At 36.8% G+C, this 13,681-nt stretch overlaps 1 protein-coding gene across 1 annotated transcript in view; it reads left to right on the top strand.

The window, feature by feature from the left end:
* The window catches only part of opcml (opioid binding protein/cell adhesion molecule-like), a 388,855-nt gene extending 375,750 nt beyond the window's left edge, over positions 1 to 13,105 (top strand). The window contains exons 5-8 of the mRNA XM_063486143.1: positions 763 to 900; positions 1,060 to 1,180; positions 7,671 to 7,822; positions 8,127 to 13,105. Coding sequence (XP_063342213.1) covers positions 763 to 900; positions 1,060 to 1,180; positions 7,671 to 7,822; positions 8,127 to 8,227 — 512 coding nt within the window. The 3' untranslated portion in view covers positions 8,228 to 13,105. The remainder of the gene's footprint in view (positions 1 to 762; positions 901 to 1,059; positions 1,181 to 7,670; positions 7,823 to 8,126) is intronic.
* The last annotated feature ends 576 nt before the right edge of the window (positions 13,106 to 13,681 follow it).

Genomic DNA, 13,681 nt, shown 5'->3' with positions numbered 1-13,681 from the left:
CTATATTATCTTTTCAAAACATGTTGCAAACATTAGTTTCTGCAATTGGAATACCATTTTACTATGTCATATTTGCATTATTAACTGATTATCTGAGCTGGTAATCTTGACTGTGCTGCATTGGGTCAGTCATCTTGTTTACATATTTACAGAAAAACATATGCATACCTATAACCTAGTGTGTACATATGTGTGTGTACATCTCTATAAATAGGAATAGTAGTGGTAGAATAGCTATATCAAGCTATATAGTTTATGTCTTCCATATTTCCAACTATATCCATAATTACATACTGTGTATGCTACCATTGTATATAGTGTATTATCTTACTTTTTTTCATTGATTGTACTATTTGTATTTTTGTATTTCCTTCAGATATCTGTACCTGAGCTGAGGTGACGCAAAAATTTCCCCGTTGTGGGATCAATAAAGTCTTATCTTATCTTATCTCTTATCTTAACCTGTACAAACACAGCTGGATTGCCCAGGTTTGTCTGGCCTCCATGCTTTGCTCACTTTACTTCTTCAGAAAAAACATTTAACATTCTTGAAAAAAAAAACCAGGAGCTTAAACGACTTGCCCTCGGCTGCTGCCACTGCCAAAGCTGTTTAACTTTTTTGGTCAGGTCCACAGCAGTAGACTGTTTTTTTTCTTCTGAAATGGGTACAGCATCATATCTTATAGAGCTAATCGAATTGAATTGAAACATTAACTCGTGCACTGTTTTTTTTTTTCTTTTGCTTTGTTTCTTTCTCTACAGGCACCCATAAATTTGTGACAGAGGGGGAGCACCTGATGCTCACAGCCATCACCAAAGAACAGTCGGGATCTTATGAATGCATTGCATCTAATGACATCTCAAGCCCGGATGTCAGGACAGTGCAAGTCACCGTCAACTGTAAGGGCCAGGCTATCACACTCTCAGGCTATATAGGACATCAAAGGGTGGGAGGGTGCAGAGTGAAACTAACACTGAGTGAGGACAGTTGAGGGCACAATTTCGATTTGAAGAAACAGTCATATGAAAACATATGACTGGTATTTTTTTGTTTTCCAGATCCTCCCTTCATTTCTAAAGCGAGGAGTACAGGTACTTCAGTTGGACAAAAAGGAATTCTGCAATGTGAAGCCTCTGCTGTCCCAAGGGCAGATTTTGAGTGGTACAAAGAAGACCGCAGGCATGTTTCTCCCCTGAGCTCTATGATTTCGACATGCTCTGAATTGTTTGACCTCAGTATTACAGGCTCACAAACACACGTGTTCTGCTGTACGCTGTGGTCTTAGTTCATTCGACATGATCTTTGCTGAAAATAATGATGTTCACTCATATCACTGTTTAAAATCGTGTTTTTGAGATAAGATAACTTATGCCCTGCATTCTTATATCAGTGGACTACATCACAATTTAATCACATTATTAGAAAAAACAGTTAGATAATTTGCACAAAGTCATGGTTACCAAAGGAAAATTATTTGTTTCTCTATAATTAGTTTATGTCAGTAGGGTGCTGGGCTCAAATGTTTAGATAATAATCTAATATAAAGTAGCTTTTTCCAACTGATGACTTGAAACTGGAAATACATTTATGAGAAGAGTAAATAATCTTATACAAACAATGGCTATGGTAGACTGTTAAATGGTCCCTGATAGTGACAGCAGCATTTCCTGTCCCTATAAGATGAAATGAGTAGTGATAGAGAGGAGTGATAAAATAAATGTAAAAAAAAAACAGCGAAACTGTAGCAAAGAAACAGGAAATGCAATGTGGGAAATGGAAGGCGGGCTTTTAAACAAATGCATCCTGTCATGGCTGCAGCGGCAAATGTGTGGAGTTATAAGAGATAGACCCAAGTGCAGGCACTGGCATTACTGTGAGTGAGCTTTATTTTCAAACGGTGATAATACAAACAGAAGCAGACATGGCAAGGAAAGAAAATAAGAAAAACCTAAATCAGGAAAACTAACTAAATAAACCTGAAACCATGAAACGTAGCTAGAACACAGGGTATGACACGCAGAATGATACACAGACGGACGACAACGAGCAAAGGAGAACACACGCTATGGCTGTATCCCATTTCAGGGTCTGCAGCCTTGGAGGACGCAGCCTTTGCGGTCTACATGGGCTGCGTCCTTGAAGACCGAGAAGGTCGGAAATATGAGGCTTGTGAAATCGAACGGTCTATCCTCTGTCCTGATACTAACCGCTGCAAACGTTTCATACAGCATTGTTTCACAGAAATGAAGAAAAAAAATCAAGAGTTCATGTGTTTGTTTGTTTTTACATGACGTTTGTTTGATTTGAATAAGTATTTGAGGCTGAGACCACGGAACTGTAAAAACATGAATGTCGTGCATCTTTTCTGTACTGACCAGCAATGTTCCCTCTAAGCTGCGCGTGTGCGCAATTGCGCACTGCTGGCACGGTCTCTGCGCACAGAAAAAAAAAAATCAAACCGGAATTGAAATTAAAATGAATACTTTAACAATTCTGTTTTGCAGTGTTAGTCAGTAAGTCACTGGCTGCTCCCGTATGGGATTAGAATGATGCCACCTTATCCCATAGTCCAGCCAATGATGCTATTCACATTCGTATATACGCAGCTAATCAACGTCGTTGACAGGCTATGACAGCGTCCTTATGTGCCGACACCGGTGTTTTAGCTAGCAAAGCGGCGTGGCTGATGTGGAGTGAAGCCACGTTAATGACAACGTGTACAACCATTGGAGATGTGAGCAGGACAGACGGAACAATTGACGGAAAAAGTGTGGACTTTATACCAGTTTTTAAATTGTGTTGATAGGCCACGTGAAACCGGAGTTATGATAAAATTATATGCAATGTTTGGTTTTCTTCCTGAATACTATCGTTGTTTATATTTACTGCGGGAAGAAACGGTAAAAACGGCGTTTTATCAGGAAAATGCTCAAAAGCACTCTCCGCCTGTGAGCAAAAGCAACACCAAAAATACCCCACCCTTTCCTATTGGTCGAAAAATGTACCATGTCGACCAATCAAAAAATGATATGGCAACATGGCATTTAGTTGTTTAGGAAGGGGGAAGTTTTAGGAGTGATGGCGGTGTTTTGAGATGTGAGAGATTTGCGACGGTTAACGCAAATCTTGTGTAGTTAGTGTGTAGTGTAGTCAATAGTTTTTTTGTGTGTGTCAGAACAATGAGGCGACTACTGAATGTTACAGGTGTTACAGGAGTGATACATCTCCTGTTGTCAGGCCTGCAGGTATCAGGCTGTTGTTCTCCTTTATCTCACAGTGGACAGAAATTATGTTTTGGAGTGGCACAAATAATTTGTGTGGCATCAAATTTGATCCAGAACACCTGATTGTTCTGTAAATAGTTTGAAATGTTTATTTTTAAAAAACGCCTTGACTGCAGTTTTAGGTAAACAGCTGCAAAAAACTTTGTTGTTTGCATAACTCAGTTACTTTTTTGAAGAAGTAACTATATAATTAATTGCCCAACATTGGTCATTATATCCTGTATTTTGCAGACAGAGAGTTACAAGACTCTCTCCCAGACCACAGACTCATACTCATAATACAAGTCAGAGCTTTATAAAAAATAAATAAATAAAAAAAGAAAGTTGTGTTTTCAAAATTGGAGTTCAAGTTATTTTTACTTCCAATAGTGTTAACATACTACACAGGTCATGAACAAGATTTTTTTAAATTTTCATTGTAAGTGGGCTAAAGCACTTAATTAAAAGTACTCTAACATAAATGTAAATGCTGTAATTTGATTATTTTAATAAACCATGTAACTTGGATCGATTCAATGCTGGCGTGACCACAGTGCACACGTCTACTGTTGCTCACAGTGGTCCAAGGGACCGCTCAGGGAGTTTGTGTGTTCGCTCAGACACATGAAAAATTAGAGGGAACATTGCTGACCAGTCATTTTAAGATTAGCTAGTAAATAACAATTAGCTAATGTTGTTCATGAGACTAAAGTCATCTCACTTTGGTCATGTAAATATAATATGGCCAATATTAAAGTTATTTTTATAATAATAATTATTAGTTATTACAGCAGTGAACTTGAACTCTGTGTCAAATACTGAGCTTCATTCAAGATTCAAGTTTCAGTTATTTATATTTCCTATCACCTTAAATCTTAAATCAAAGTATCTTTGACAGTGTATATATAGATATATTATATATAAGAGACAAATATTGTTCTTTTAATATGTTGGCATTACTAAATTTGGCTCAATGCTTATATATATATGTGTGTGTAAACATAAAATGTACAAGTTGTGATAACTCTTTCTGATAAAATGAAGAGTAGACTGATATATTAAATATTCCTTTATTGGGTGAGAAAATCATACCATGTTATAACTGTTTTAAGTCATACAGAATAGATATCAAAGCCTTAAACAGGCTGACTTCTGCTAAATGGGTCAAACTGGGCAGAAAGTATACAAACACATAACATCCTTATAGAATATGATGTAACACTATAGATCAACTTACCTCAAAATATATAAAGCATATAAACAATTACAGCAATATTGATACAACAAACACAGCAGGACTACTCCAAAATACTCAAAGCTTCATAGAACTGAAAAAAAACATGGACATTAATCTTTAGGTACATTCTGCTGCTGATACATACACTGGTTTCTGAATATTAAACTTGTTACTGCCTTGTTACAGGGCCTTTAAGTTAAACAGTGTTTAACTTGAAGGCCCTGAGTACTTTCTCCCACACTGAAAACACTGGAATGATAAAATAATTTTAACATTACCTAATAAGACTGATTCAGGACAGACGCTTAGTTATTTTAAACTTTTCTAGCAGTCCTTCACACAAAGGGAACAGTCTGTCTAATCTCTCTATCTGTCAGCTGTTGCTGGCTCTTCCTCCTCCTCTTCCTCACACACTGCTGAGTTTGTCCTGATGGATCATAAGGTTTGCAAAGCCTCACAAATGATGTGTAGCAGTGGGTCCCTCAGTCTGTCCTCACTCTGGACACTTGCAGTTGTCACACATGAAAATAAAATGTGTGATAAGCTGTATGATTAAAATATAAGTGTAACTTAGTTCAGTTCAGTTCAGTTAATTTTATTTCAAACATGTGCCTTCACAATCATTACAAAATATCATTCCATTATTTGTTTGAAAAGGAGTAGGCAGAAGTATATACTTATTTGTCCCTACCCCCTCAAGTTTTACCTCTCATTCATTTAATTTTCTTTTAGTCTTAAATTAAACAAACAACAGACGAAGCAAAAGTAAAGCAAAACAAAACAAACATACATAAATCAAAAACAAGAAACAAGGAAGCCCCACCACAGTATAGTACCTTTCATATGAAAAAGACAGAATGTGTAAATTTGCAGATTCAGGAGAAAAAAAAAGAACTACAACACCATTGCCAGCAACATTACCGTCCTGGGTTAACCCTGTTTTCTTCATTCTTATAATTATTTAAAATTAGTTTTTTATATTTTATTTTAAACTGGTTTATGTTTTTGCTTTCTTTTATTTCTTCTGTTAGACTGTTCCATAATTTAACTCCTGCAATTGAGATAGACATAGTTTTTAAAGTTGTTCTAGCACTTTGTATTTTTAAATTCCATTTCCCTCTTAAGTTATACCCACCTTCTCTTTCTGTGAACAATTTACAGATTTCTTTAGAAGCAATTTATTTCTTACTTTATGCATTATTTGTGCTGTTTTAAGCTTCACCAAGTCTTGGAATTTAATAGCTTGCATTTTGACAAAGAGTGCATTTGTATGGTCCCTGTACCCCACAATATTTATTAATCTAATGGCCCTTTTCTGTATTATAGTTATTGTTAGTGTGTTACTTTTGTATGTGTTTCCCCAGACCTCTACACAGTAGCTCATATATGGCAGTAGTAAAGCACAGTATAATATATGCAGTGCTTTCTGATCCAACATATGCTTTGCTTTCCCCAGGACGGCAATGCCCCGTGCCAATTTCCCCCGAACATAAGTAATGTGTGACTTCCAACGGAGCTTGTGGTCAATGATTACACCAAGAAATTTTATTTCATTTACTCTTTCTAAATATACATTGTCAACACATATTTCTACTTTGATGTTTTTCTTTTGGTTTCCAAATAACATAAATCTGGTTTTATCTAGATTCAATGATAATTTATTTATATCAAACCACTTCTTTAATATCATTCATTCCTGTGTGATCATCTCCAAAACCTGTGGAAGTTCACATGTTCATACTTTTATTACACAACCAGAGAGAAAGAAAAAGAGAGAGCATGCAGGACAGACAGACAGGTGACAGTCTCAGGTGTATACACTGCTACAAGACAGCAACAGAGAAGGAGTTTTGTGTTTGTGTTATTACGAGTGCTAAACAAGAAGAGTTCCCAGATAGTACAGTGGCAACACGTGTGACTCCTGTGATTAAAGCATCTTTCTTTCAGCTTAACAAGTGAACCGTCAGCTCGTTCAAACAAACGTTGCAGTCCGTTTGGCTCCACACATTAACAGTGCAGTGAATCCTGCTTGTGCCGTGATATTCGGGACTGAAAACTGAGTAGCATTCACTGACTTTCAGCTTGTTGTATTTGTGTATTACTGACTTTAATTAGCCATAAAATCATCACATTCTCTGTAAGATTAAGGTCAACTATTGAACGGTGTATATTTTAAAGTAAAGGCTTTAAAACCAAGTTGACGCTAAAAGTACTAACATCACTAATGTCACATAACTTTGCCGACATGTGGCCAACAGTAATGTTTTAATGTTCTTCATTATTAAACATTTGCACATAAATAAGTGACGTAATATTCAGTACCTATTTTTAAAAGTTTACTCTTCAGCCACCCCGCTTCAGCCATTTTTTTCGGCAAATTATCAACACCCACCGCCGCGCTATGATTTCTGGGATATGTTGGGCCACAAAGGATACACTGATCCATCGTTCAAATCCAGGGAAATAAAGGACGTATTTGTCAGCCGCATCTTGAGCAGCCTTCGAATTGGGACAGCCTTCTTTGCGTCGCTGTGACGTAATCGGCCTTAAAATGCAGCCTTCAAGGCTGCAGACCCTGAATTGGGATACAGCCTATATATGCACAGAGGGAAACAAGGAAACGGCAGACAGGCAGGGAACACAGCTGACACTAATCAGATGAGACGAGACTGGGAGGAAGCAAAACAGAATACACTGACATAGGACACGGACTTTCAAAGTAAAACAGGAAACACACAACAGGCACAAAGACCTGAAACGTGGGACAGGAAGGCACAGAGTAGACATAACACGGAACACAGGGGAGGCACATAAACAAAACCTAATGGCTAGTAATCATGATATACTAATGAACTAGGGTGCTAGAAATACTGAAAACCAAAATCAAGAGACTAGCAGTGAAAAATTATGATGAAATCAAAGATCAAACAATAGTACAAACTCAAAACACTGGGTCGCAGACCCAGGACCGTGGCACATCCACAGTTACTGCAGTAGCTGCAGGTATTCAGGAGAGCATGAGAACAGGAACATTCAGAGCGTTTTGCTTTGCATCTAAAAAATGTTTCCCTAACTTTTAATCAAACATATTTTATGAGTGCATTTGCAAGAGTTACAAATAAACACATTCTCTCAGAGATTTCAAAACTGCTTTTTCTGTTTCTTATAGGCTCCTCAATGGACTAAACGGGGTAAAGATAGAGAATCAAGGGAAACAGTCTATGCTTATCTTTTTCAATGTCTCAGAAGAAGACTATGGGAACTACACTTGTGTTGCTATGAACACCATGGGAATCACTAATGCCAGTATAATACTCTATGGTAAGAAAAATATGTTGCTGTTATGTTGTTCACTTCAGTGAATTCAAGAAAAAAGAAAAAAGTTTTGTTTTTGTCAGCGACCACTTCTTCCATATTAGCAGCTACACATAAAAAAGCCATTCTGAAAGTCACCCACTGTATGTTATTCATTGAATTACCTTTTATTTCCACCGATTGCCAGTTTCCATGGCAATTCCAGCACCAAACCGCATGAACATTAAATTTTAACTAATGATAGTCAATACTAGAGCACTGATCTGAATAACCCTGATGATGAATCCCATTTTGCATTATTCTCTTGCAGGTCCTGGTGCAATGCATGATGTGAACGGGGTTACTGCGCTATCACATTGCTTTGTATGCCTCCTGCTTACTGTAACCTCAGTCTACCTTCTCAAGTTCTAATGTGAAATGCTACCACCTTGGAGCTTCTCTCAGAATTGAAAACCAAGAACAGACTTTTAGTCCAGTAAGAAGAATGGAAACCCAAGATTGCCAGTGGTCCACCCTATTTTTTTTTTCTTTTTCTCTGTTAATTTTCTTTCCTTTTTCTGGCTTTGCATCAGAGTCTGTTCTCTGTTGGCTTGTCAAGAGTGAGAAGCATCAACCTGCAGAAGCAAAGATTTTAAATAATGCACTAATTTGATGATGGTAGAACTTCTGAGTTTGTGTCTCCCCCAACCTTTTTATATGTGAACATGGAAAAAGAAAAAAAAATACATGTAACTGTTGATAGTTGACTGTTTATTGCCCAATTCTGAAGTGTACATTCAGATTATGATTATTATTATCGTGTCATGTCCTGTTCAATATCTGTACAATAACATTAAGCTTTTTTAGGTAAATGATAAAAAGGGAAAAATGCAATGTGATTGTTGAATTTTACTGTATTTTTACAGTTGTATGCAAAACAGAATAACTGATCCTTCATTATAAACAGTTCAGAACAATAAATTATACACCATGATTTCTCAGGCAAAGTCCTACACATAGTGCATCCAAATTTATATTTTCATTGTAGTGTGTGTAAAAATTGTACAAATGTGTACAGACAATACCTGCACTGTTGTTTTTCAAAATGCATATGCTTATCCAATGGCATTTTTGAACTACCCAATAAGAGTGCCATAGCAGCTTCATGACATATTCATACTGACACACTGAAAGCTGATTTTCAGACTCACTTTAGTCAAGTATGATTTAGGAGTGAGAAATTGGTTGTTGTGCTGCTTTGTTCTCTGCAGACAGAAACAGAAAAACCCAGAGTTCAGTGTGCTGATGGCATCATTAGAGTGTCCAACCTGATTCACAAAGTGCTGTGGCTAATTTGGAAAGCTGCACTCGTTACATGATATTAACCCACGTTCCACACTGGTTTTATGATCATTATTATTTAATTTACTAAAGTTATGGTTAAAAGCTTCAGATTATATGAAATCATTTAATAGTAAGATATTTAAAAAATGCAGGTAGCCATTGTACCATTTTAGTCCCCCTTATTTTCTTTAGTCGCAAGAATCAAATAAAAATGTCACTGAGACCTTTTGTTTTCTCACTACACCAACAAGAGGTTCAATCTGGCTTTCGATTCAAAATAATACTCTACAAAAAATATGTATTTAAGAGCCATTTTAAATAATTAAACCGCCTTTTAAATGCTTCTGCAGTGTTTGTCACTTTTAGCTATGCATAATATAATCACGTTCAGAAAAACAAGATAGTGAGTGTGAGAAAACATTGGCAGTGTTAGCACTAGCAGCATTCATTGTAGTGCTGCTAGTGCTAGCAAATATTGTATTACATGTCTTTACTGACAGGGTATTAACTTTTTATATCAGACCTGGCTGGCTCTTGCACGGCTCTTGGGCTGCTTATTCAGTCCATTGGTTGTCTCTGACCTGCCCACATGAGGCTAATGCAAAATTAGCATTCAAACATAAAGAAGGATACATCATGCTTTTGTGAATTTTGTGGGAAATCACAAAGCTGGACTCTACTGCACTATCCAGCTTGGTAAAAATTGTTTTTGCTTTTGCAGCTTTGTTAGAAAGGTTTGCAGTGTCCATCTCTGCTCTGCATCGGTACAGCTTTGCTGTAAATCCACTCTACATAGAATGTAGCGTTTTAACAAAACATGGACAGAAAGTATTTATTTGAATTCAGGAATACAACAACCTGACTGATGCAACACAGGAATGGACACTGCTGTGAAAGCAACAAGTTTCAGAGGGATGGAGCAGTGAAGGCCAGGTTTGTCATCTTCCACAAAATCACAAAATACAGAAAATCATTCTCTGATGGGGAGTTTATCATAGTGTTTGGTGATATGCCTTGAGAAAAATGAAGCATTTGAGAATGTGCCCCTCTCCAAGTGAATCCCAAAAGATAGATTAACCACATTATAAGAAAATCAGGATCTTCATTTGAAAAACAAAGCAGATATTGGCCAAGACTCTGGCCAACAACTGTGATGTCCACAAGACAACCAAGTTCTTCTTCTTTATACACAGAATAACAAAACTGTTTCAGATTGCAGAGCAGCTGGCAGCAATGCTGATGCTGAAAACTGATGGCCGTCCAAATCTGACAGGAACCCAGAACTGAAACTGGTATTTTTGCACTGTATCATTCACCAAGAGGTGTTGTGCGAGTCAATGCTAAAAAATTAACCATGTTGTCGATGTAACTAAAATAATTAACTTCATCAGGGTGAAAAGCAATGAATCACAGACTTCAAGTCAGTATCACTGCTGGTTTTTTATTCTGCTCACAAAAACAAGAACTTTCCACACATACAAAGATATTCTCACATAATGCTGGTTTTCTTTTGCATGTGAACAAACATTATTTGTGATAAAGTTTAACAAAACTAGACATGGATAATCTGTCTGCTATCCTTTGCATTTCCATCTCATTTCAAATCTGACACCAGTGCACCCGTTAAAGCTAATAATAAACTAAATTTGTCTCATAGAACAAGAAAAAAGACCTAAATAACTGCAAAACAAACTACAAACAAATTAGCAATAGAACCTTGTTAAAAATGCACATTTTGTTCCAAATTGCTTTTGATAATGTTGAATAGTTTTACATTTGGGTTCAGTTCATTGGTGCACAGCCCACCACAGCAGTCATAAATTCTCATGTGGCCGGTTGGGAAAATTAATTGTCCTCCCCTGTTCTATATCAAAGTTACATACATACAGTGTTATTTAGATATTTACATTACACTGTTTCGCATATTTATTGTGAAATATTGAAAAGCTGGATAAAATTCTTTTTAAAAATTGAAAGAACTTTTTTGTGCTTATCAGCCCACTGATCATGCAACACAAAAAGTCAGCTTGAATGAATGGTCTGTGTAGCTGCTATGAAGCTTTCTTCAGGTGTTGTGAATGTGTGCTTTTAACCTGGTTTGCCCTGAGATTAATGGCAGATGCTGATCTCAAGACTGCAGGAGTAATGATTTGATCTGTGGTTGGTGTTTAAAAAGAGTTTTCTGTCAATTTCTGACAGAAAGTATACTTAGAGCACAAGTGACTGCTAATGTGACTTTTTTTAATGATCCAGTTCACTCCTGTGATAACCTATGAGTAACAAATGTGTTGATGACAAAGGGAAGAGATTGTGTATGTGGGAATGCTCTTTTTTGTCACATGTTCTGTGCTTGTGATGATGGTGAAACAGTCAGATCTCACATGATGTGATTTTCCCTTTTTAGGGGTTTGCAAAAAAAACCCAAAACAAAACAACAACAACAAAAAAAAAAAAAAAACCACGGACAAGTGAGATACAGATGCCTGCAAAATTACAGTTTAGGGGTTGCTGTCACAATTTCTAACCTAGTTAGAACATGACCATGATAAATATTGATGTCAGTAAGCTTGAACCAGTTTGTTTAAAATCGTTATTAAAAGATAACTAAAACGGGAGTCTACTTAAGATGTATTTTTGCATGACACAATGAAAACAGTACAGATTTGCTTTGTTTGTGCACCACATTATCAATACACTTACAGAAACAGCCACTTAAAATGGCCACCTGATCAGTGACAGGACTTGGATGGATCTATAGTGGAATCCTGACCGATTGCCGGCTGATGGGTGGACATAATGATATCCCCCATCTGTGACGTGGATGGTGCAACCCTGAGCAGTAATGCCCGTAAGCGGCATCTATGAAAAACAGTCGTAATGTCTTGAGTATCCACGAGGGGTAGCAGTGTGGAGGTGCATTCATTTACAGACTTGCTACACCATATATTTAAACCTTTTCAGTTTGTTCAGGAATTCAGCCTTTCTGTCAAAGATTTATAGAGACATATGTTTGCAGCAAATAAAATACAGGTTGTGCATGCCGAACAAGCCAAACAGAAAGTGATGCTTGCATTCTATGATTATTACTAACTTGTGTTTCTGCCAGATATATGTGGCACTTTGTTCTAAATATTTCTGATGATGAACCACAACGCTCTGGGACCATGCTTAAAACTATTGGTAATTCTTACCATTTACAAATAAACTAACAGTTATAGCGGTAACGGTCACAGTCATGCCTGCTTACTCAAGTTGTCTGCCGCTAATCTTAGTATATCATGTTTGCAAATAATTAAATACTGTGGTTCAAAAATTTTACTCTGGGGAAGGGACACTCTAAATCCAACATCTGGTACATGTCCCGCAAATCAGTGTCCAACCTGCAGTACTTATTTATTTAGTTATAGGTGAAAACACTCCACATGCTTACAGGTAGGAGAGAATTAACAGTTTTTAGTGCTCAACCTGGTCTTAATGTATTCCAGGAATCATTAGCAGTTGTTCAGTATTTACGGAACACTTTTATTAAAAGTATTCTATAACAGTTTTCCCAAACGTAATGACACAGTTACCTTACGACCCTAGCAGGGCCTGTCCTGAAATTTCCCTGGTGTAGGTGTGGTCTCTCTGTCTCTCCTGCCTAGGTGCCATCTGTTGGGTACATTACCATTTTTCCTCTTTCTCTCCTTTTTCAACCCGGACACTTTTTGTTACTTTCTATCCCCTGGACCTCTTTAGGGGACCATAACAAGTTAAAATGAAAGATTTTTGCTTTTTGTTTTAGTGCTTGTTGTTCAGCTGCCGTGCATATCGTCACCTTTTAATGATAAATAAGAGCCTTCTACAGACAATCAGCAACCTCCCATCTCTATCTGTCTGTAAAACTATCTTAGTGAATGCCATTGATGTGTTTTGTCCTTTAATCAAATTAATCCCAAAAGATTTTTTAGATTTTAGATATTAACATTACCAAAAAATGCATGTGAATTTTAACAATAGTCTTCTAATGTGTTCTAATGTCCAGTTTTCATGAAAGCACCATGAAGTTGATTTGTTTGTTTGCTCACATTTCCAAAAACCCAGCCCAGTCCCAATAAAACCAGCTGATAAGAGTTACACAGTCACACATAACAGGACTCAAAATGGTTTAAAAAGCAGCCAATGTCCAAAGAACAGCTTTGAAATACCTTCATGAAGCCTGAAGAGCACTTTAAAAAAAGAAAAACTAGGTAAAAAGTCTGACATCTCTTATGCAAAATATAGAGAAATTATGGGTCACTCAAGACAATATAAAACACACACAATATAAAACTTTAAAGAAATCTAAGAAACAAAAAATCAAAGTATTAAGTTGGAACCTAACAGAAAAAAAACAAAGGACAAGCTTATAATTCACACGTAAGTACAACTCAGTAAACAATAGGCTAGGTGAATAAATACCAGCTGACAGCTGGCTGACCTGTGGCTGAAAGCGGCAATTTTGAGTGGCTGTATCTGTACTTAGTGCATAATTCTCTAAGCAATTTAAGGTTGCAGTTTAAA

This window comes from Pelmatolapia mariae, linkage group LG10_11 (assembly GCF_036321145.2).
Source record: "Pelmatolapia mariae isolate MD_Pm_ZW linkage group LG10_11, Pm_UMD_F_2, whole genome shotgun sequence".
NCBI classification, from domain to species: domain Eukaryota; kingdom Metazoa; phylum Chordata; class Actinopteri; order Cichliformes; family Cichlidae; genus Pelmatolapia; species Pelmatolapia mariae.
This window is presented reverse-complemented; position numbering and strand designations above follow the sequence as displayed.